Below are 23,876 nucleotides of genomic sequence, written 5' to 3'. Positions count from 1 at the left end.
AGAGACTTCTTCCACAGGTACACAGCATCAAAACGTAAGGAATAAACTTGCATCGACAGAATTTCTAATTTTAGACACAAGAAACCATACGCACAAGAAATCTTTACGTAAGTATTTCTAGTGAACCAATGACTGTATATATATATGTATATATGTATAAAAAGAATTGTTTTTATTGCACACTGTCAGTACTGCACTGAAGTTAGTACAGCAGCAGTTGTCAGTACAGCACTGAACTATTATAATTATATATAATATTATATAACTAACTGAATATAGTTCAGTATTATTTAATTCTAATATGACACTTCAATTTTTGCTCTGTGCACACAGAGCCATTCAGACTTGTAAGACACTTTAACCGTTCAGCAAACACTGAAGCATGCAGCTGAAGTACTCCACAAAACGTTTTAGAAAGCAACATGTTCACCTCTCAAAAAGGTCAGACAGCAGGTTATTAACGTCCTACTGCCTTTACAATCTCAACTCTACAGTTTGGCACATGAAGGAAGAGAAGGGTAGAACAGGAGCCATTTCAAATCCTGACCCACCGTTCTCCTGCACAACAAGTTTTTTTCTCCCATGCCTTCAATAAAGCCTTCAATAAAGGCTAAGAAAGGTTATGCAAAGTCCTTGCGGACCAGGTAAGTTACATCTTCCTCCACCTTCATTGTGTTACCATGCAATGTCGACTCATTGCTCTGTAAAAGCATTTCATGCTTACATTAAGACAATGCATACTCACTGTACCAGTCATTTGTGTGATAATGTCACAGAAAATGAATCTTTAAAATTAAGAAACTTAACTCCCATGCAATTATTAAAAGTTATCTCCATAGCCAAGGAATTTGGTTCTAGTTATAACACAAAAATTTATAAAGTTATAACCACAGAACATTTCAAATATCAATCACTATACCTTGCACTCTTGGAAAACCCATTCTTGAGGTCCTTCTGTACGTAGTTTTTGAATATATTGAAACATGTGCAAAATAATATCTTCAACGTGCACTGAAAAGAAAAGATGCTAGCTTAATAATTCACTCAATTTTGCAAGCAGAAAAAATTCTGATGAAAGCAAGTATGAAAGTTTGCATTTTTAACTGGATCCTGACACATCAAGATATTTAAGTATGTATGCAATTCCACCAACAAAGTTATGTGATCATTCATAGACTTTAACTAAGTGTTTAGGTTCCCAGCTAGCTCAGAAAACTGCTTTGAACATGTCCAATAGTGATGATTAATATAATTAAACTCACGTTTAAACAGTTCAAATAAGCAGCACATACAGGTATTAACAGCTTTTCTTTAAAATAAATTTATTTTAAAATATTTATGTAATAAAATGGTTTAATTTAATACAATTCAAATAAGTTCATTTCTTACATTAGATGAAGCGCATTAATGTATGGGGGGGGATGCAAACCCAGAATAACAGCCAGTTAATTAAAATACATTGGCTTTCAAGTAATAAACAAAATTAGTCTCCTTGAATACAAACACAAAACCCATCAGATCAGAAATAACATGGAATACAGATATAGCACTTCACTTACAAAGTCCTTCCTCTGTCAAGTCCACATTAATGATGAAAAACATGAAACCTCTAGCACCTTCCTTCTGTCCTCCAACTAGAGTATTTACCCAGCCTATGACATCAAAGAGAAAAAATATTACATAAACAAATTTGTAAAGTCTTACGTCACTGATTTGTATGCTTTGGTAACTTTAAACTACTTTTGACATTTTGATTACTTTACACATTTCCCCTTCTCTTCCTTAACACTTATAGCAACAGTGTAAGTTAAACATTACAGAAGTCAGACCTATTTGATTTTGTGCTCAGCACTCAGTGATGGAATGTTATAAAGAACTTAAGACCATTTGGTTACCAGGCAATTTACTTCTATCTGAAACACTGTAATACAAAGAACAATAGCCAAAGATACGCTCTTGAGGTCTTCCAGTCAATTAAGGGAGCTGACAATAGTCTCTTAAGTCAGTAAAAGACTAGAAGCAAGATCAGTACATCAAAGTTTGTGTGCCTCTAAATAGGGGTGAATGAAGAAGGAAAGTGCGAGAAATAATAGCTTCAATACTCAGGGCTCTTTTTATTTATTCATCTTTACCTGTCAGAGAAACAAGAATAAAGTGTGAAATGACTTAGAATTCAAATTACTCAAATAACTGGAATTTTAAATTTAACATATAGAGATGGATTTTACGTGAAATATTGTTCTGAGTTTTCACAACACATGCAATACAGTAATTTTTAATTCTTTGCCTTCATAGGACTTACCTTTGGCTTTAAGCTCTGATAAAAGACTCCCTGGGCCTTCATGCCCAATCAGATGACCAAGGTAATGACCAGGGTTTGATTTGTAGTATTTCTGAAGGTCTGGTATAGGAAATGTGACATAAAGATTTCTAATGTCCTTAATAGGTACCACTTTGTAAAGTTGCTGAAAATAAAAATAAATGAGGAAATCCATAATACAAACAGAAACTCAACCAATCTCATTATTTCATTCTCTTCAGGAGCACATATCATTTCCCCTTTATGCCCACACATTTTATTACCAACATAAACATCAAAAAAATCCAGCTGAAAGTGAAGGTATGTAAAAATTAGGGCAACACGTAAACCACTGTTTCCATTTCACAAGCTTTAACATGCTGCAAACATTAATTGTTTATTAATTACAGAATTAATTATTTCTCAGCTACTTACAGCTGCAACCAAATGTGCAATCTTTACTATAATCATATGAATTATAATCAGTATGGAGAGGTGGGTAGAAAGATGGAGAAAGAAATACGGAATTTATCAGGGACACTGATACAAAAGTAGTGAAGTGCAGCATGTTACTGTAACATGAAAAACATCACTTAAGTTATACACTCCTGACGGAAGATACATCTCTATACCTACCCGGAGATGTTCTTCTTGAAAAGGATGTTCAGGAAACTCTGGTATAGGGACGTTTTTGTTCTCTACTTCTGAAAATAACTTCACCACTAAGCTAGTCAGCTCATCCAAGGATTCTAGGGGAAAAAAAAAAAAAAAAAAAAAAAAAAAAAAGAGAGACATTAGAAAAAGCATAACCGTTATCTGAAGACTCCAGGAAATTTAGATTTGGGATATATTTTTCAGAGACAGGGATTATACAGAAAAGTTGTTATAAAGGTATGATAATTATTAATTTCAGAAAGGACATCTATTTTAATACTTAACTTTTTAATACTTAACTTCTGAACTATAACAAAAGCACTGTGCTTATTAAGGGAAGGTTTCAACTATGATTAAAATAAAACTCCAAAACAGGGGAAAAAACAAAAGTCTTTGAACTGCACCGATGAATCTAAGCTGGAACTGAAGAGAAGGCGCATCAGATATTGAACATTTACAAAAATAAACATTACACAAAAAGCATAAGGGACATGGAAATACAGTTAGAAGTGCTCCACAGCGCTGTGTGCAATCCACATTTTTCCAGAGTGAAAGCGTCTTTGTCAAAACTCAATTTTAGTCAGCCTCAGCCCACCTCCAATACTTCATATAACCCATGAGCCAGAGTCATCTGTCCTCAGTGCCCCATAATTTCATCCACACATCTGTGACCTCTGTAAGCAGGTCTACTTTTATATCTATTCTAGCTTCAGTGTGTGATTCTAGAACTCGCCAAAAATGAAATGAAGAACATTTGCAGAAAGAACCTAATGTTGTGCACCAATTCAGCTAAAAGGCACCAACATCGACTCTGTTGAAATACTGCCTTCAAAATAGCTATCGGCCGAAACAGAGGCATTTTGGAGCATTTCTAAAAGTAAGAATAAGATAAGAGAGACTTCTCCTTCAACTCATTTTAACCCACACCTTTCATGGCAGGAGCTGAAGAAAAAAATTTGGGGTTTCTTGGATGTCTCAAAGTACAACTTCAACCATTGAAAGACCTCAAAGAGTGGCTACCTCGCTAGTCAGGACAATAATCTCCCCTAAATGGAGAAGGTGGAATCCTTCCTGCCTACCAAGAAAGACTTGAACATCAGGATAGACAGGTAACACTAACACTTTTTCAGGCTCAGTCCTAGCCAGTAACACTAAAATTACTGCTAAAAGGTACAGGCTTACTTTAGTAGAAATTCAGTCAAGGCTGAAGGTTACGTTTTTCTACTGCTAAAACCAAAACCAGTTGTTTTCTATTCATCCTGTTACTCTCTCTAACACAGCCTGATAGAGGAAAAGACTGCGATGCGCTGAACAATCAGCTTCAAAAAACTCTTTCCAAATTTTCTTCATGCCTTTTTTCCTTCTTTTTTTAGTTTACGCAGCTGCTTCTTAGTAAAAAATAAGGTATACATTATTGCATCCAATTCTTCCTGGCAAATCTTCAAATCTTTGTCAAATTTATGTTGCGAGGGTAATAATTCTAAACATAAAACCACTTTTTCCTTTTTAACCAACAAACAAGATCCCAATAGTGTTTCTGGTTAATGGAGTAGTTTCTTTGTACATCAATGAATACACAGTTCAGTTACATTCAAACACGAGAAGTCTGAACTCAAGTTTTCCTGCTCAAGTTTCTGTAAAGCTAAACAAAAACACCATCTCAATATGGGCAAAGTGCACAGTCTTTCAAGCTTTACAGCTACTGTGAGGTTTTTATTTCTAGGACTGATTTCCAGTTGCCAGGGGGATTCTTACTGAAAAAGTTTCTATTTAGAATTCTATATGTGAACTGAGTACTAAAGCTGTTCCATGATTATTCAGTGAATTTTGCTTTTGATTAGATTTTATTTTTGCTGAGACTATTAAAACAAATTGACCTTTGATCTTTTGATTTGAATTTCATGATTTAATTGTAGCAAACTTTTGCTTTGAATATTTATTATTTACTATTTATTAAAGAAATCATATTCTAATTTCCCCACCCTCTTTTTATTTATATATATTTTTTACTTATTCCATATTAAATACAAGCAAAAAGAGGGTAGAAGAATCAGAATATCTGAAAACAACCTGACTGAGCATAGCTTTAGAAACCCATTTATTTCAGAATGCACAACAGTCAGAAATTCATGCAGGACTTGCAAAGTGCAACTCAACATATTTTTATGTTATATCATTTGTAACTTTTTTGGTATTAATTAGCAGTACTGCTAAATTGATGACAAGGTATTTCAGCAGAGAATTTACAGAATCATGCTAACAAGGTTTATTTTCTGCAGCTTGCCTTTACGTGGGGAATTTCTTATAATCAAACATCAGGAAGAACCTGGAACTTCAATTCCGCTGATAGAGCCACGTGCATATAAGCCCCCAAGTAAGTCATTAACATATATCCTGCTGGAAAGTAATTGTCTATTTTTTCTGCTAGAAAAAAAGAACAGAGTGAAAAAAAGTACATAAAAGTGCAGGGAAAATAAGATGCAACTTCTGCCCAAATCGCACTTCACTATTACAGTGACAACTGCTTAATTAAACATGACTAATAAGGGCAGTTGCATGGCATTTTGTATATAAGCAAACTGACCAAAAAAGTCCAATAGAAAGGTTTTGTTTGTTTGTTTTTATAAAACTGAAAGAAAAAAATCCCATAGATCTATCTTTCAAAAGCTTTTAATTTTTTTTGCTAAATATCAAAGTATTTAGGAGGGCAACTCACACTGAAGGAATCATACTGCAGAAGATCACTAGTGAAAATATCTAAATTCAAGATCTTAACAAGGATATTTTTCTATTTTGTGATTTTTTATATATAAAAATATATATATATGTATACATCCAAATTTCAAACATACTCAAAAGATTTAAGGCTATTTTCTGCATTTTATTGATACTAGAAATTCAGATTTCATCTGTCCTGGCATACTGCATGCCAGCAAATAGCTAGTAAAAAGCCCTATAATGTCTGGACATCTTGAAAACAGAACTGTTCAATGGGGAAAAGAATTTTACTTCAATAGTTTTAACCTCTCATCAATATCTATTTACCTTCAATTAATAAATGAATATTCTAGAGAAAATAAATGTCTCTGTAAACAACATGCTTGCTTCCTCAATGAGGAAACAGCTTTGCATACATTCTTTCTAAGTTTCTTAGGAAACTCTCTAGGAAAAAAAAAAGACTTTTTTTATTTTGCTGTGGTAAAATAAGCAAAAGAAAAAAAATGTAAGAGAAAAAGGAAATACCTGTTTCAAATAGGAATAAATTCACAATATTGAAAAATATCTGCAGATTATCTTCATCAATATTATAGCAAGGGGAAATTTCTGCAAGTAAATACTATCAGCAGAACATGTAAAGCATTTTTTCACGTGACATTAATCTAACCCTATTTGTGTTAAATGTATCCCTACACATAAGAGACACCTGAAACTGCAGCTTTAAAATATATATATATTTTACTCTTCAGTTTGCAACTGTAAGAAAAAAAAGTGAGGTTACAGTAGATGTGCTGTAATAATAAATCTAACTGAGGGGAATCAGGGATCCTGGAGCTGATCCAGCAATGAATATACGTACAAAACTTCATTTAAGTAAGAACTATCATCCTCACCATGTTTGCTGGTCTTAAAAGCTACAAGAAAAAAATATTCATTTATACTGTATGATTAAAATTACACAGGCATGCTTCATCAATGACCTCCATACTCAGCTTTCTGTTATCAGAAAGAGCTGTAAAGAAGGCTTTCCTTTGCTAATTAATTTTATTCTGTTCATATTCACTGAAGTGTTATCGTAAAACATCATATAAACACTGCTCTGCCAGAGTATTTTCTTCAATAAGCAAACAGTTTTCAACACACTGTTATTAAGCTTTTGGCAAACTCACATAAAATATCATCTTGATTGTAGAAGGTGTTAAGCAATTGGAACTTAATTCAGAAACTGAAGCAAAGGCTCCTTGCTAAACACGAAGTTACTATAAAATAAACAGCTTAAGCTTTAGTACTTCTATCTTGGAGGTTTTGGCTAAAGTCATTCTAGAATAAGTTCTGCAAGGTATTTTGAGAGTAGGTCTGCTAAAAGGCTCACAAATCTCCAAAATAAAATTAGTTAATAATAGTAATAATTTTCCTAATTATTTCAACATTTCCCTTATCCTTCAACAATACAGAGGAATATTTGTAGCTGAATTATAGGTTTAAAATATAAAAACAATAACAAGAGTCCTTCTAACATCTGAAACCAGAGAGGTGTTAGTCTTCATAAGACAAACGTATACAATGACAGTAACTGGTGATTTGATAATGTATTTAAAATTTTTAGCTCATTTCTTTTTCTATAGTGACTTTATAAACATTTAAATTTATACATTGCAAGTTGGAGACTTCACTAACCATAGAATTATGTTTGATCAGCTTGTACAGTTTGAACAGTTTTTACCTTTTTTCCTTCATTAGATTTTCAGAGACTTGCATATTCTTCATTTTATTTTTTTTAAGAACATAAATAACATTTAAAAGTATTACTCAACCAACAGAATAAAATTCTGGGTTCTCACCTCTTCCTAAAACACAAATAGCCATTAGATTTGATGAATAATAAGTAGAATGGAACTTCAATAGCTCTTGTCTTACATCTATTCCTTCTTTGGTTGGTCTAGTTTCCAGAGTGAGTTTGTTCCCTGTAACATAAAATAAAATTTAATGATATAGCTTGTTGATGACATATATAACTATGTTTATGAATTTACAAATCAAAAAGAAAAACATGAATGAATGAATCTGCTCCGCTCCAGATGGACAGTCATTTTAAAAAGGATTAGCATACATAATAATAAGCAAATTGGATCAATATCATCTCAGCTTACCAGAGCCAATAAATACTTCCGTTCTCAAGCTGCATCCTCCTCAAGAACCTAGGAAGTTTCAGTCTTCTAAATCAATCCTTTAATTTAAATGGGTTATTTCTAAGCAATATAATTAAACCCAGGCACGAAATCAGAAGAAGGAAAAGCTTTTTCTTTGGCATATCCGCAGCAGGTTTTTACTCCCATGTACACATACGTGTCACAGGAATCATTGTGTGCTGAACTGCCACAAATTATAGCCTGGTAGGCTAAGACAAACTGAAATAAATAATTACTAATTTCAACACATGGTTTGTAAATTGTGACTGTTCAGCTCCTGCTTCACAAACAGCTGAGCTGGTGCTACATAGAGGAACAGGACTAGAAGGCAGCAGAACCATGACAATTGTCCCTAAATAAGCCCATATTTGCAGGAGGGACATAGCTTTCCTCATTGAGTCATTTCCTTTTAATTGGTGCAAACTTTACATCAATATCAAGCTTTCAATAATTTACTATAAGGAAACAGTCTACATTTACAGTCAAAGCAGAATTTTTGTTTAGTACAAGGGCAGGAACTTGAAACAGCAGAACAATTAGAATCCACAAAGAACACAATGAACTGCATTTGAATCAACTCCACTTCCCTTTACTACATGGACACACAAAAACATCCATAGACTCCACAGACCAAAACAGCAAACTCTATCTGCCACCTGTGAAACCAGTAACCTGCTGAAGCCAAACACAGATCATTTACAGAAGAGAGCAAGGGATGCCAAGGAGGAATAAGGCAAGAAAATGTAGAAGCAAAGTAAATCTGTATGTTTAAAGGAAAAACAGCATGAATGAGAGAAAACACTGTGAGAGCATTCCTGGTACGTGCCAGTGCACAAATCCTACTACCACAAATAAAGAGTTAACACAAACCAACAAGGCAAAATTGTCAACAAGTATAATGTCCACATGTTTGGTGATTAGAGACACGTCTCATTACAACTGCAACAGCCAACAATATATTATGCAGAGAGGCTAACTGAAGCAATACATTTCTTTCATTTTAAAGCTTCACATGGAAGTGAATAAAAGCAAAGATTCCTAAGGAAGCTTAAAAAGGATCATTCAGGTAGCATATTTAAAATATTTTGCTGATGTTCCTTCCCAGCCTATAAGCTACAGCAGCTTATCAGATGATACAATTTTAAGCCTGCATTTGTCAACGTCAACTTTTGTCAATTTGTCAACCGCATTCGTCATGAAAACCATACCACAGTTGGCAACTCTGAGTGAATAAAAGCCAAAGTTAGGCTACATGCTACACTTCAATTTCAGAATGAGAGCCTAAACTAATAAGAGTTGAATATTACTCTCGCTGTTGAATTCCAGCACACTTTAGGTGTTCTCCCCATGAGAACGTTTCACCTTTGCCAGCTGTAAAACCTTCCTAAATTGTAGAAAACTGTTTCTGCAGTTCTCACTGATGTATTCTGAATGCTATGGGGAAATTTAAAAATAATCTCTTCAGCAACAGCAAAAATTTTCTTCGAGAATTCAGGAAGGCCAAATTCCACCCCCCTGAGATTACAGAATGTACTCTGGATACTTGCCTGCGTATCAGTATGTAATTCCTAACACTATCTTTCTGAATTAACCTTTTTGGGGAATACAGTTATAATTTTCCCATTTCAGAGAGCCTCTATTTATTAGAAAAAAGTCAACACAGGCTCTTGCAGCTGCTGGCTAACAGCCTCTCACATCATCAAACACAAAAATATTCTTCTCATTCTTGAGACAGAGGAAGAAGCCAGACTTAAAGCCCATTCTCTGCCTTCCCATCATCTTACAGTACCAAGTATTTGCATCAACTTCTTCCAGCTAACTGACCCAGCCACAAATAACACTGATGCTCAAGGACTAAACAGTACAATACATGAATTAATGGCCCTATTACTTTGACAGTTTCACAAATAAACTTGCAATTAATGTAGAAAATAACTGCAGTGCAAACAACTCCAATTAAACTTTGCCAAGATGTCAAAAATTTGTGGTTTTATTCATAACCATGATATCTAATGTTTTTTAAATTGAGGTTTTGGGGCTTTTTTTTTAATTGTTACAGAGCATTCTGTGAATAATAAAGCCTTAAAAAAACCCTATAGTCATAAAATCAGAGTTTGTCCAAGACTAATTTTCCTGGCCATCTACTGCTGTTGTGTTTTATGCTTAAGATTTTGTTTTCATGTTCTCATTCAATGATTGTCATACTACTTTGCTTACCTTTCTGGTCACTACCTTCTCCTATGGCAATACTTGTTAGCAAAATAGCATGTGGCTAACAGCAATTCAAACACTTGTTGTTCGCTTTGTTGTGCACAAAGACTTACAGTCCCAAATTATGACAACTCAGTCCAGTCACTGGAAAATAGCATCCACTGCAGCAATTATTACAATCATAAAGGGTGCATCATCACTGTACTGAAAATCTTGTATCACTCTGTTTCCTATGTTTTTGTCCAGCTCTGTTTGGTCTATGATGTGGAAAATGGATGGATAATTATATTCTGACAAACCTGTTCCAAATTTACTGAAGGGATGATTGGGGTTTCCAGTAGCCTTCTCCAACTGAAACAACCTCCAGGCATCATTCATTAGATTCTTCTCATGCTCAGAATCAACTGCATTCACTTCCCTGTCTTTGCAGCTCTCATCAAACAAAGGGCACAGGAAAAACTGGGCAAATCTAAACAGAAAATTTTCAATTTTTTTCAAGTCAAGATTACTGTACATAAAAAGTAGTTAACAGGAAAGTATAAAGCTTAAACTCCTTCCTGAAAACAGCTGAACACACTAATTTGTTCAAAAAAGAAAAAAAAAAGAAAGAAATGCAGAGTTCCTAACCCAAGAACAGTTTTGACTTGCATTCACTATCTTTATTCCTCAACTTCTTTATCTATAAATGCAGACAATAACAGATCCATCATACAAAATATTACAGGGATCAATCTTACATCATACTTCATACATTCAACACTTCCATGGCGTTGAAGTTCAGCTGCAAGAGGCTCTTCATCTTGCAAATCAAATCAATCTTTTGTCAGACACCCAGAAAACATACATAAGAATTCTACGGCATAGGTGAGGGAAAAAAAAAAAGTTTTCCCACAACATTTCTCACCCATGAGAAAATCCTCTCGCTTTGCCTCACTGACTACACACCTTTCAATATCCGCCCCCCTCCCACAAAAGGCAGAGATTTCAGTCAGCTCCTTCTACTAAAGAAATCCTATTTCATTTCTAGACTTCATCCTTCTTATGCTATGAATGATGTAAGGATCCTGTGGCAAGCATAATATTTGATCATATAATCAGAGTATTTATACAATATAAAAGTTTGTGATCACATTCTGCACCCCAAATATTTTCAAAAATATTCATTGTAAATACAATCCTTGGACTTTGAAAATCTGCCTTGATGAATAAGTCTGACAGCTGCAAAAGTCTGAGCAAAACCTTTTTGTACTGATCATCTAGTGTCAGTTTTAACTAAACACAGTGCTCTCAGCCTTTTCTTTATTACCGCAAAGGTAAAACTATCAGCAAAAACTTTTACGCAATTTCAAATAGCACAAATATTAACAAATTAAAAGTAAACAAGACTGTGTTTACCTGTCCAGTGCACCTTCTAGATGTTCATGTGACACATCAAAGTAATAGTTGGTGTGCTCTCCGCTGGTGAAAGCATTTGAGCTCCCCGCGTGCTCGCTAAGAAACTGGCTATACTCGTTCTCTTTTGGGTATTTCTTCGTTCCCAAGAACAGCATATGCTCACAAAAATGACTAAGTCCAGCAATGTTGGGGGGATCAGACAAGGATCCTGCAGAAGGAAAAAATTCATATAACCATTCATAAAAAGTGATGTTTAAACATTAAGTTTTTTTAACATGTTTTATACTATGGCTTGTTGCCTCAGTCAATTATACCACTTCTGTAGTTGCAAGTAGACACTTGGGCAGTTATAGTCAACCAAACTCAAGAAAACAAAATTTCAAATGAGTAACTGAACCAATTAGTATCTCAAATTGCCTCACCAAATCAGCCTGCATTGGCTTATACAGAGACAATTTCTAAATTGAAGTCCATGACTCATAAAGATCGCAGATCACAATGTTCTGACTTCTACACCTTGATTTCAGTAACTGCACTACATTAAAAGGTAGCAATTGCCAGATGTAATTAAGGAGGTATTTATCCTGTGGTTTACAGGACTAGGGATAAGCTATAATTGCTTGAAAACAAGCAACTACTGATGATCAGCTAGTAGGTTTGAAGGCACACAGATTGAAAAATGACAATGGTGTGTAGGAATGGAAGCCAGAAACGTGGAAATTTGAGTCCGGCAGTCCTGCTTTGCAGTGTGCAACGGGAGAGCAGAGGTGCAAGCAACGGAGACATCTGCAGGAACTGGACACAGCAGTCGGCTATTACTGCCATGGTATCCAACAAAACTATTTAGGACCCTGTGAACTAAATAATGACTTGTGACAGCCATCTCCACTACAAGAGGGGCCAGAAGTTTTCAAGATTACTCTACATCTGTCCTAACACCACTGGCAGCAAGAGCTCCCAACTACAAAGACAGAAAGAGGAAGAGTAAGGATGTGCAAGTAATGTGTGGGTGCATCACATTTTGAAGGCAACTGCGAAACCTAAGTAGAGAAATACTTTAGTGATTTTAAAGACACAAAGTACCTGCCTTTGCCTTCTAATCCCAATATTTCTGTTTTCACAAATAGGCATCACAGACATTAGGGGGTGCCTCCTCCGCTTCCTCCAGCACGGCAACATTTTCTTACCTCTACACGCCAGTTACTTAACATGAAAAGACATCTGACATGAGAGATGGAGCTATCTGAAATAATTGCACTCATACTCTCCCCTTTTCTGCCTATAAAAGATTTTCCATAACTTGAAACTTAACGGTTAAAAAAGTTTCTCTGCAGACTGAGCTACACTTGAGTAAACACAGAATACATCTAGTGAATTTAATGGGCTCTAACAATTTCCTACTTGATACGTCAAAAAATTAAATAAACTCTAAATTACAGTAAAAGGCCAGGCTGCCAGCTAGATGCTACTGTAAAGGTTACTGAATTTTTGCTGTATAGTTCCATCAGTTCATTTGCAATTAAAATATCAAAACTTAAAGCAGTTTTTATTAATGATCTAATGAAAAGAAAACATATTAAATACCTATGTGTACATCAAGCGCTGCTGAAGACTTATCTGTGGTGGGGTCGCTGATGAGAAGTGCTTTAATGCCATTTGCCAATTCCAGTCCACGATATTCTCGCTTATCCTCAGGTGATTTGATAATTTCATTTGTTATTCTCTTAATAGCTAGATGGTTCATTTTGTTATTTGTCTCCTTCTGAAGCCTTAAATAAAAGAAATTTTATTTTTATTTAAGCACTGCTAATACATGAATAAGTATGTTAGAGAACAAGCTGTGAGTGATACAGAGAGCAAGAAACTGAGTTCCGTATAAAACTCGTGAAACTGGACTAAATGTAAAGTTATGGTTCAGATCCTGAGAAACAGTGATGTTAAAGACATAACAAAGCGATATAATAAAACTGCAGATTGCACAATTGAATCAATTTTGCCTTTCACACTTACAGCAATTTAAAAAGCAACTTAGTAAAGAAATATCATCCCCTTATTATGATGAAATGAAATGAACAGAAGTCTATATTGCTGTCTTGAGTGTACTTTCCAGATTCAGGAAAGCATTTTAAATCTTTGTATTGGTGGTTATATTATAAATGCTATAACTTTGCCATCATCTCAGATATACAAGAATTTTACTAGTAAGACACTAGACACTCGGGCAAGAAAGAGTCATATCGTCTACCCTGTTGCCATTAAACATACCCACATACACACACTCCACTCACACCAAAAAACTGCCAGAATAAAATAGAAAAAACACTGCTTCACATGTTGAAACTTCCACTATTCGTGTAACAAAGATGCTATGAGACATATTTGTTTAACAACAATATTTTAAACACTAACAAAGTAAGTGTGATTCTGAAATTATTGTCTCTCGCTATTTAATTTATTGCCAAGTTAAAAGGTGAGATGTTCAATCCTGGATGAATGGAGAGGGGGAAAGCAACCACTTGACTGCATGTTGAGACAGACAAAGCAACGTGAGCCCGTCCCAGAAGCAGTAAACGCGAGAGTAACGCTTAGCGCCAAGCGCGGTACATTCACGTGGCTTATTCCTGTACGTAACCGCCAATAAATTTTAACCCTGTTTTACAAGAAGGGCTTTAACAAGGGGCCTGACATGAGCATACGCTACCAACTAAACTGACCTTTTTTGTGGTGAAAACGTCACCTTTTATATTGCCAAGTAAATCACTGCATGAATTTGGGTTAGTAACTGCTGAATTAATTTCACTTATGAGCAAAACCGGATCCAAGCCTAAGTCTCCACAGCGCACACACACTGGCACAAGAAAATTTTGCACAGTTCTACCAATATCACTTATGCAACAAAGAGTTTCACTGTATTTATTCTCCCATGTTCAGGTCATATGGTTCAAGGACTTTGATAGAAGTTTGTCATTTTTAAGACTGTACAGAATATAGCACACAAAGAACTGCACAGTTTTCTACTTACTTACTGCTCTGTGTCTTCAGTCAGGACATTTTAGCTAACTCTCTAGCAACCAAATCAACTGCATACTAAATATTTCTGGATAGGCAAAGAAAAATGCTAGCAATGAAAATCTAATGATGTTCTTTTGAAAGTTTAAAATTACAAATATAAAAGGGAATCAGCTAATAAAATCTCCTTCTTAAAATACCGTATCATTCTTAAAACAAGGAGCAGTTCTGGGACCCTCTGGATCGCCTTCACCTCCTTCCCGTTTATTCACGGTACAGAAACTGGCCAGCTTGGGGCCAGCAGATGGGCAGCGTTACGCGGCTACGTCATAGCACAGCTGATTGTTATTAACACCCTCAGGACAGAAAGTTGGTGAACACAACACCTCAGCAGAATCAGTGAAAAACACTGTTTCGCAAACAGAAAAATCAAGAGTTTTACTTCTGGTAGAGTGAAAACTTGTATGAGATGGGATTTATGCTTGGAAGGAGGAGATATAAATGTAAACTGAAGAAAGAGAAGATATTATTACAAAGAAAAGCAGTCAAGTAAGTATTAGATCTCTGAATACTTTTGAAAGAAATCATAAAATTACTTTGGAATTTTTAAGTGTACCTAAAGTTACAAAGCTCCCTCATAGGAAAGCAAAATTACAAACAAACAGGAATTATACTCCAACTAAAAGGGAGAAGCACTGAATACAGAAAGCATCAAGGAATAAGCAGAATCTGAACGCTTCTAAGCCAGAGCTGCAAACAATATGATGTAATTTTTGCAAACGTATAGCTGAAAGCTTTTCAGGAGGAAATACTTCTATTACTAAGACATCCTTCTCACACTGCAAATTACTTCAAAAAAAAAGAAAAATCAAATATCATGGATGCAGTCAAACGTAACATTAAACAAAAACCGAGATGCTGAATTCCAATTTAAATGCCTGCAACTCTTGTTTAAACCTGCCCTTTATCCACTAGTTTAACCCTGTACCCAGGCTAATTCTGCCTGGAACATGCTATGGGCTTCCCTGCCCTGAAGCAAGGCAGGGAGCATCCGAAAACGGAGGATACTGAACTGCACAGAATACTGCTCCAAGTATGGCAAGATCTATGTTTCTCTGCATCAACAGCACAGATACAATACGTGCTCATGATTACAGACTGCCTTGTTCAGAGTGCTAAGTAGAAATACTCCACTACACCTAGGTACTGAAAAAAATTTCTGAAGTGAGAATAGGTTCAGCTTTTCAAGGATGGAAATCAATAAATAAACCGGTCTTCATTATCTGTTTCACTGTCTCTTCCAGACAAATGCCAAGTATGTAGGAGAGCAGGGAGGTCTTTGAATCTACAGATTTCACTCTGCTAATGAACACTTATCACTCAGTTTTTAGTTAAAACATTCCCTCTCATTATTATACTAGTTGCTTACTGTAGGATGCATACATACAATTAGCTTTTCAAGTTTTTCTGGTAACGTTATACAATTTCTTTGTGATCTGGCATCTCCTTGCTATTTCTAAGCCACATCGTTAAGTCACAAAACTTTACTGTTTGTTCAAATGATTCATCTTTCCAAAATGATTCATCAAATTATGTAGCTTCTGTGAAATCTTATGAGATTTCAGCTGATATTTTCTGAAGCTGCACACCTCCATTTCATTTTACTATCATTCCCTATTTTCTGCCTCCTTCAAAGGTTACCTCAAATTTGGTAGTCAAATTTCAATATAGGAAAAATTATAATTTTCAAAAGTTCAAAGTCAGTAATTAAGCCTTCAAACCAAGGACTTAACCTCATTATCTCTTTCTTGATTGTTATTTCAATGGGAATTATGAATATAACATTCTCTTCAACTTCAAATGTGTCTGAATGATTAACCCACCGCTATTTCCCTGCAAAATAAATTGTCCCACCAGCAAATTCATACAAAAGCAAGAGCAGATCAACTATGCAATATTCTCGGAAGGCAATGTGTCAAAAGAACAAATTAAATATACAAGACCAATGCCTTCCAGCTAGAGTACTGTTCTTCCTGGTGCTATGTTATTATAATGCAATAGTAAGGAAAGACAATTTCATATAAGATAGAATATTTATGCAATGACATTTTCTTAAGCAGTAAATTGCAAGACATAGTATCAACATTCCCTCGTATCACTGCTTTTCTGTGCAACTTCAAAGTTCTCTTAGTGAAACAGCTTTATAACAATACCACTGTCCCACCCTTTCACACCAGGATTGCATATCACTACAAACCACCTTTTGACAATAAAACTGCTTTTGACAATAGAAAAAAAGGGAACAAAAAGAATTCTGTATTTCTTCTTGTAGCTTTTTAAGTAGCATAATTCCTAGAGCAATGTTCAAAACCTGCCCTGAAGTACCAGTGTTGTGTATATATGTATGTTGCTATACTATCATTACAGTAAGCACAGGATGGTGATGTTCAGTAGCTATGAAATTAATCCACAAACTAGATGCAATAGAGCCAATACACTAAGAAAGATGCCATTAAAAGAAAGATATTCATACTACTTTTACAAAACAGAAACGACAGAGAAAGACCCAGTGAAGCAAAGACAGCAGGAACAAATATAAAGCATTACTATGGCATTGTGGGAATTGTTCCTCTGGCTCAAAAAGTGCAGGTGGCAAGGTGACTGAACTAGAAGGAAAAGGGAAAGAATGGGGATGTTTGAATGACAAGCAGCATCCCTATCCAATATAGGAAATATTAAATGATTTTTCATTCTCACCTAAAAGACTTAATCCATACAAGAAAAAAAAAATCAGTTAAAACGGATGTTGAATTTTAACCTATAGCACTTTAAAGTAAAATTACATCCTACTCATAAGGCCTCATTTCTGTAATGAGTTCCAGGCAACTGGTCCCTTGGAATCAGTGAGGCTCTTTGGGGATTCAGCTTCCAGCTGTGGAAAGAATATTACAGAGCAGGAGTGGGATTAAGAGGTATATGATTCTGTCTAACAATTTTAATCTTTCACAGTTATTTTAGTAAGCTTATTCTAATTAAAAATTAGCCAGCATAGTCAAACCTAAGTTCAATGTTTGAACAATTAAAGGACCATATTTGAAACCCAATTAACAGAAACTCCTGAGAGTTGTCTTCAATGAAAGAACGTTAAGTAGCTAATAAAAAACGTGGCCCCCAAAATCACAAACTCCAAAGGGTTTTTCCCCAGATTCATTGGCAAAACAGGCTGTACGTGTTTAAGTCACATGCTAGGACATGGGTCTGAGTCAGATCAGTCTATAAACAATGATCACCCAGAAGTAACCAGATGAATGACAACAGTTCCCAGCTGCGCAGTTTTTGATTCCAATTGATCTCTGTTATCTTAAAATTTGGGTTTTCCTGAAGTGTTTATGCAACTGACCCCAAATTATTTTTTGCACTCACCTGAGGGTGCTGCAACATGCTCAATTGTACATACTGGGAACTGTGTTGTTCCTGGTTTTCAACTCACCTCTCATCTCTGTCTTTTGCATACACTTGATATGTATTACATCCATATGTACGTAATACCACTGTTATTCAACTTCTAACTGCATCTTTGAAACTCTGCAGAGGCCATCATAATGTTCAATCTCATGTCTTGCACCTGCTTCAAGTTCTGTATTTTCTTTACAGCCATTTAGTTCTTTTTAATTCCAAACTTCATTGCCTACCACTTACGAGAGACTGAAACTTCTGTTGAGCCAAAACCTCTCTCTGCTCTGACCTGTAAGAGATCTATGTTTTCTGTATTACTTACAAATCCATTTTGGTTTATGGCTCTTAAAAACCTGCACGAAGGAGTTCTTCAGCTGCCGGTGCCTGGAGGGAAGGAAGCGATCTATGCTTCAGCAGGACGCCTGGGGCTGCAGAGCTACCAGCCAAGGGAAACCGGAGCAAGTTTTCTCACCTCTTCTACAGGAAAGATAGCACTGAATCGAGCACTCGGGAGGATTTCATGAGCTTCTTCAGTTACAAGTTGGTGGCTTTGCAATAATAAAATAAATCTCCATTCTTCTACATGTCTTTACTCCTCCTCTTCTCCTCTCACATCTATTGCTCCTCATGACGGCAACACCATTTGATGGCATTGTGACATCCTTATATGTGTAACAGTGATGGTACTGGTAACTCAACCAGTAATCTACCTGCTCTCAACTTCTTGATTCACTTCTGTACTATAATTAAAACTAAATTTTATCCTATACAATTAAGGACTTCCCAAAAATAAGACCAATGTTCTTATTAGGCTTTGTTACCAAGAATGTCACAAAAAGTTGGAACAGAACTAGAGTAATCTCAACAAATAAGGTTAAATCAACTCGAGTGATCAGTACTATAAGGGATACTCCTAGTATTTTTAGGTTGCAGGTTCTCAAGCAGAGAAAGCCAGTAAGCCCACCTTTAAACATATGGAAATTAAAACAGCTCACATTCTTCAACATCCATAATCCACAGTAACGATCCTATGTAAATTTAGCTGTCAAGAATATAGAGAATGCATCTAAGATCCCAACATATTCCTGGCTGCTGAATTAAATAAATCTGATTGCATACATAAGCAAACAGGCTGCATAAGCAGACAAACTGTTCAAAAATTTAACGCTTTTATAATGTTTTTAGACTCAGCAGGAGTTCAGCACACAATTTTACACCACACACAAAAAATCCAACTACAAAGATCCACACTGAATTAATCAAAGCTACAAAGTTATCAGGAACAACTGATCACGCAAGTTGGGGATAATGAATATCTTCGAGGTCTTGTTATATAGATCGTTATGAAGAAATTCTGAAGTCGTGCTACAACTAGAGCATTTTCAGAACCTCAGTCTGCAGCTTTCTGCCAAGTCTTTTACCGACTTGGACGATTCCCTCCTAATGACCGCGGCCAGGGCAGACGCTTTGCTCTCGCCCCTGAAAGCATCCAGCTTCTGGGGATCCCAGATCACAGCCGTAAAACTTGGTTTGCACCAGGCTGAACTAACCCGACAGCAGAAACGCTGGTTTTGCACATCAGTGCATGTGAACTGCCAGCAGGATTACTCAGAAGATACCATGTGTGAACCTGGCAAAAACAAGGGCCGTAGGAGTTTCACATATAAGATCAGAGCCCAAGTATTGAGGCCAACTGGCCTGAATAGTAAAACGATGAGTGTTTCAGCAGTCCTGAGTTGGTCAAACAAGACAGGATGTACGAACAAGAAACCAAAAAGCGAACTTACTGTCCTAAAACTATCATCCTGAACCTGACTATTTCGCAATTTCCAAAGCACTGGATAACAACATAATATAAAAAGGCAGGGTTTTGCATGATCTAATTTCAGACACAGCATTAAAGGATAACACGTTTTTTTAAAATTGCTACATCAATTCATCCTTCTTTCCATATCTCTTTTAAAACTGCCCCAAACAATTCAGCAAAACACATCCTCCAGGGTAAACAAGCTTTATCCAAGTTCACCAAAACTAGTAAAAGAGCAAAATTAACTTTTCCCCAGCATTTCATGGTCTCACTTTTTTATCAGATTGCTGAAAACGAGGCAAATTCCAAAAGGGTTTTAAAGCCTTTCATTATTAGAAAGGCTGGCTATTTTTTAAATTTAAGTAAAATTATTGATTTTAATTTTTAGACAATATGACGATATAAGATCTTCAGAATGATTTCATAAATCTGGTACAGAATTTTAGTTTGTATCATTATTTTCATCAGAGAGTGAAGTCACATGCTAATCATAAGACTGATTAGACTAGTTTCTGTGTTACATGATTAGCTCTTTAAAAGTGCATTTTAGTCACTCTCTTCAGAAATGTATTTGTGTATTCAATTAATTGCTTTATATATAAAATACTTGCAAGCCAGTGTTTCTTATTCTCCCTTCCTCCTCCCAGCCTTTTTCCCCCACTACCCTACAGCTGCACGGCTTGACCACAACCACAGTGCAGCAGGGGTGCCCAGCGCATAGCCTTGCAGATGCCAGGATATTTATAAGACTGGATGCCACAGAAGACACCTCTGTGCTTTATTCTAGAATACCCATTTTGATGTGTATTTCGTATATTTTATCAGCAAGTAGCACATCAGATTGCCCAAGACTCTTTGTAAAGCCAACTCACTTTACACTTTGTGTCACCATCTGTCTCATATTCTCAAAAAGAAAAACTTGTGAGCTCTGAATAAAAATAAAAGAAAAAAAAGACCAGACTAAAACTTTAGTTGGACCGAACAACAACAAAAAATATACAGGCAGACATGAGAACTGGTAAGAAAATCTGATCTAGCTACAAAATACATAACGAAATTGTGGGTCATGAAAAGCACTGTCCAGAACGATCCTCTTTAGTTAGTCTAACACTAAAGGACAACAACTGTATTTTATTCAATGTAATCCCCTATTAAAAACAATTGCTTATTTAACACTAGAGCTTGACAGAATGAACAGATCTATAACAACGAACATTTACCAAAGTCAGTCAGTGGTGTGTTTTAACAAAGGTATCTGCAACTGTTTACCCATTTTGTGTCTTACTTTTTATGCTTTTGGACAATTCAGATCAAATAGTACTGTTACAACACTGTAAGTAAACTTTCAATTCTACAGCATTTTCTTCTGTTTCAATAGTTCAGGCAAGCTATAGTTCTGACTCATTCTGAAAAAAATCAAGTTGCAGAAGGTGAGATCTTCTAAATAGAAAGCTACAGTGAATTGACTTTTGAACAAGCTCTATCCAAAATCACCTTTTTACATACATACAGTGCTGTCTCATGAGACTATTTTATCAACTTCTGGACATAAAGCTGAGAACATAAAGACACTCACTGACAGCAACTTGTCATGTACAAATATGTAACTGTAGACACAAGTATCAACTAAATTGATTTCTCTCCAGCCACTTCTTACTACAAAAATGTCCTTTTAATGTCTATTTTGTTAAAAGACTCATGTATCAAAATTGTTTATTATGAAAGCATCTAATACAATACACTTAATGTATCAGAAATATCGACCCAACATGTGATTTCCCAAAGAGTCTGACAGTATTTTTAGTAGATGACTTACACAGTAACCTGCCATGACCCCTAGCTATGTGCCTAACATGTTCCAGCTCAATGAAACAGGAGCCGTACTGGGGATAATGGACTTTTTGCCCCTTCCTCCTTTCTTTTTCTGCACTTAACAGGGTAGGGAGTTACTTCTGTATTCACAGGCAAAATGAGTTACATCTTTGACCCTTTGATCAAGTCCTAAAGCTACCATTTCATCTAAAGAATTAAGCCACTGCCATGACAAGTGATTGCAGACAGAGCAGAGAAAGGGAGCAAGAAAGCATGCACACATGTGACTATGAACTCTTTTAGGGACTTCCCAACATCAACACCATTAGATTATTTTTGTTGAAATCAGAATAGATAATGTCACTGCTGTATGAGAGATGAAAGGAGGAGATAAGAAGGTCTAACAAAGGAGCAATCTTAGCTACTCGATGTGCAGATGAAGGTTAAGAATAAGATGATAAGCACAAGTTATGGCTGAAAAAGTGCAAATACGGACAAAATTCGGAGACAGAAAGAGGGAACATGCAACTGAAAAGCAAATTCTTAGTTTTTACATATTTTCCATCTTAAAAAAAATCCCCATGTGAAAGCATTAGGCCTATTCTCATTTCATTATTATTTATGTAGATCCTAATTCACAGTTAAACAGATGATTAAGTAGGCAGTATGAAAATACACCAGGCCCACCCAGGTAAATAAAGTTAAGTCCCCATACTGGATCTGTGCACATGCTACAAGAGAAGCAGTAACTTAGGAGGAGAAACTACAGGCTCGGAAGAGCACTGGCTCTGAATATACACTGTGGACGACCTTTACAACAGCAAAGCATACATTGCATATTCATGGCACAGCATACGTAGTAATTATGAACAATAACGGTGCATCCAGATTTTGACGCACCAGAATTTGCAGCATGAGTCATTGTAACTCCCTTCTTTAGCTAAAAAAAAAAAGTTGTTTTTGACATCTCTCACTTTTGCAGTGACAAACACGGGCTTTGCTATTAAGATGACACACGCAGCACCGAAAGAAGAAAGAAAACAACTCAGTCCCCTCACCCAGCTCCTTTTCTGAAACAACTTCGCCAAGTGGCTACACACTTTAATTGGCCCCGAACATCGACGGGGCCCCCGGACTCCCTCAATCAGGGAGGGTAGTTTTGCTTCCCCCATGACTTACGTTGCACTTGCAGAAACAAGATCCGCGCAGTGCTGACCGGCACCAGGCAGCTCGTCGCAACCCAAGAGATCGCTCCCACCAGCTCTGGCTAACACTGATAGCGATATTTTTTTTAAAGCAATTTAAACATTTACGTAAGTATAGCACAGGGAGACACGGCAAGTCCGGCAACGCGAAAACGCCGCTTTTACACAAAAAAATAACCCCACAGGCCCCCCGGGGCGATGAGCGGCGGCAACAGCACCGGCCGCGGCAGCGCCGCTGTTTCAGCCCCGCCGAGCACCGGCTCCAGGGCGGCCCGGGCCTTGCCGCCGCCGCAGCCCGGGCGGCCCCACGGGCAGGGCCCCGCCGTCCGCCCCGCCCCGCTCCGCTCCGCTCGGCCGGGCCCGCCCGCAGGCAGCGGCCTCCCGCGGCTCCCCGGCGAGGCCAGGGGGCCCGGCCGCCCGCCCTGCCCTCCCCGCCGCGCCCGCCGTACCCGAGGAAGCAGCCCCGGCGGCGCTGAGCGGGCAGCCGGGAGGCGGCGCAGGGCCGCGGCACGCCGAGCAGGGCCCGCCGCAGCACGGCCCCCAGCCGCTGCCGCATAGCCCGGCCCGGCCCGGCCCGGCTCAGCACGCGCCGCGCCTCAGCGCCGCGGCCGCCGGCGACGCCATCTTCTCCGCCCGCCTCCCCTCGCCGCCTGGCCAATCCCTCCCCGGCGCCCGCGGGGTCCCGTCCGCCCTCCGCGCCCGCCGCCGCCGGGGCGCCTGGCGGGGCCCGTACCTGTCGGCGCCGGAGCCTGCCTCTGCGGCCGGGAGAGCGGCTGCGGCTGGGGAGGGGGCCGCGGGCCTCTGGGAGGAGGCGGAGGCGGCGGAGGGGGTGGGTGGCTGGGCGGGGAGCCGGGGCGACACTCGTCGCGGCGGGGGGGCCGGCGGCCGCGCCCGGCGGAGGCGGCGGCGGCGGGGCCGCGCCGCGGAGCGAAGAGCAGCGGGGCCGCGCCGCGCCCGCCGGGTCCCCGCTGCGGCCCGGCGGCGGCTGCGGCCCGGCGCTGCCTGCCGGAGGCGGCCCCCCGCCCGCCTCAGCGCCCGCGGCCGGGCCCCGCGTCCCCGCCGGCGAGGGGCAGCCCCGAGGTCATGAGGCAGCCGGTAACCGGAGCTCGGGCGGTGGCGTC

At 38.0% G+C, this 23,876-nt stretch overlaps 1 protein-coding gene across 3 annotated transcripts in view; it reads right to left on the bottom strand.

Annotated features, from left to right (window-relative positions):
- IDE (insulin degrading enzyme) overlaps positions 1 to 23,615 on the bottom strand; it is a 74,505-nt gene extending 50,890 nt beyond the window's left edge. The window contains exons 1-10 of one of the 3 annotated variants that reach the window (XM_064514059.1): positions 23,489 to 23,591; positions 22,730 to 22,823; positions 13,051 to 13,235; positions 11,467 to 11,674; positions 10,371 to 10,540; positions 7,513 to 7,635; positions 2,936 to 3,048; positions 2,303 to 2,465; positions 1,560 to 1,652; positions 920 to 1,011 (exon numbers count right to left, since the gene is read on the bottom strand). In XM_064514059.1, the coding sequence (XP_064370129.1) occupies positions 920 to 1,011; positions 1,560 to 1,652; positions 2,303 to 2,465; positions 2,936 to 3,048; positions 7,513 to 7,635; positions 10,371 to 10,540; positions 11,467 to 11,674; positions 13,051 to 13,210 (1,122 nt within the window). In that variant the 5' untranslated portion in view covers positions 13,211 to 13,235; positions 22,730 to 22,823; positions 23,489 to 23,591. Of the gene's footprint in view, positions 1 to 919; positions 1,012 to 1,559; positions 1,653 to 2,302; positions 2,466 to 2,935; positions 3,049 to 7,512; positions 7,636 to 10,370; positions 10,541 to 11,466; positions 11,675 to 13,050; positions 13,236 to 22,729; positions 22,824 to 23,204; positions 23,428 to 23,488 lie in introns of those variants that run through there. The other 2 variants (XM_064514058.1, XM_064514057.1) reach the window with 2 other exon arrangements.
- Positions 23,616 to 23,876: the final 261 nt, after the last annotated feature.

Source organism: Dromaius novaehollandiae, chromosome 6 (assembly GCF_036370855.1).
Source record: "Dromaius novaehollandiae isolate bDroNov1 chromosome 6, bDroNov1.hap1, whole genome shotgun sequence".
NCBI classification, from domain to species: domain Eukaryota; kingdom Metazoa; phylum Chordata; class Aves; order Casuariiformes; family Dromaiidae; genus Dromaius; species Dromaius novaehollandiae.
This window is presented reverse-complemented; position numbering and strand designations above follow the sequence as displayed.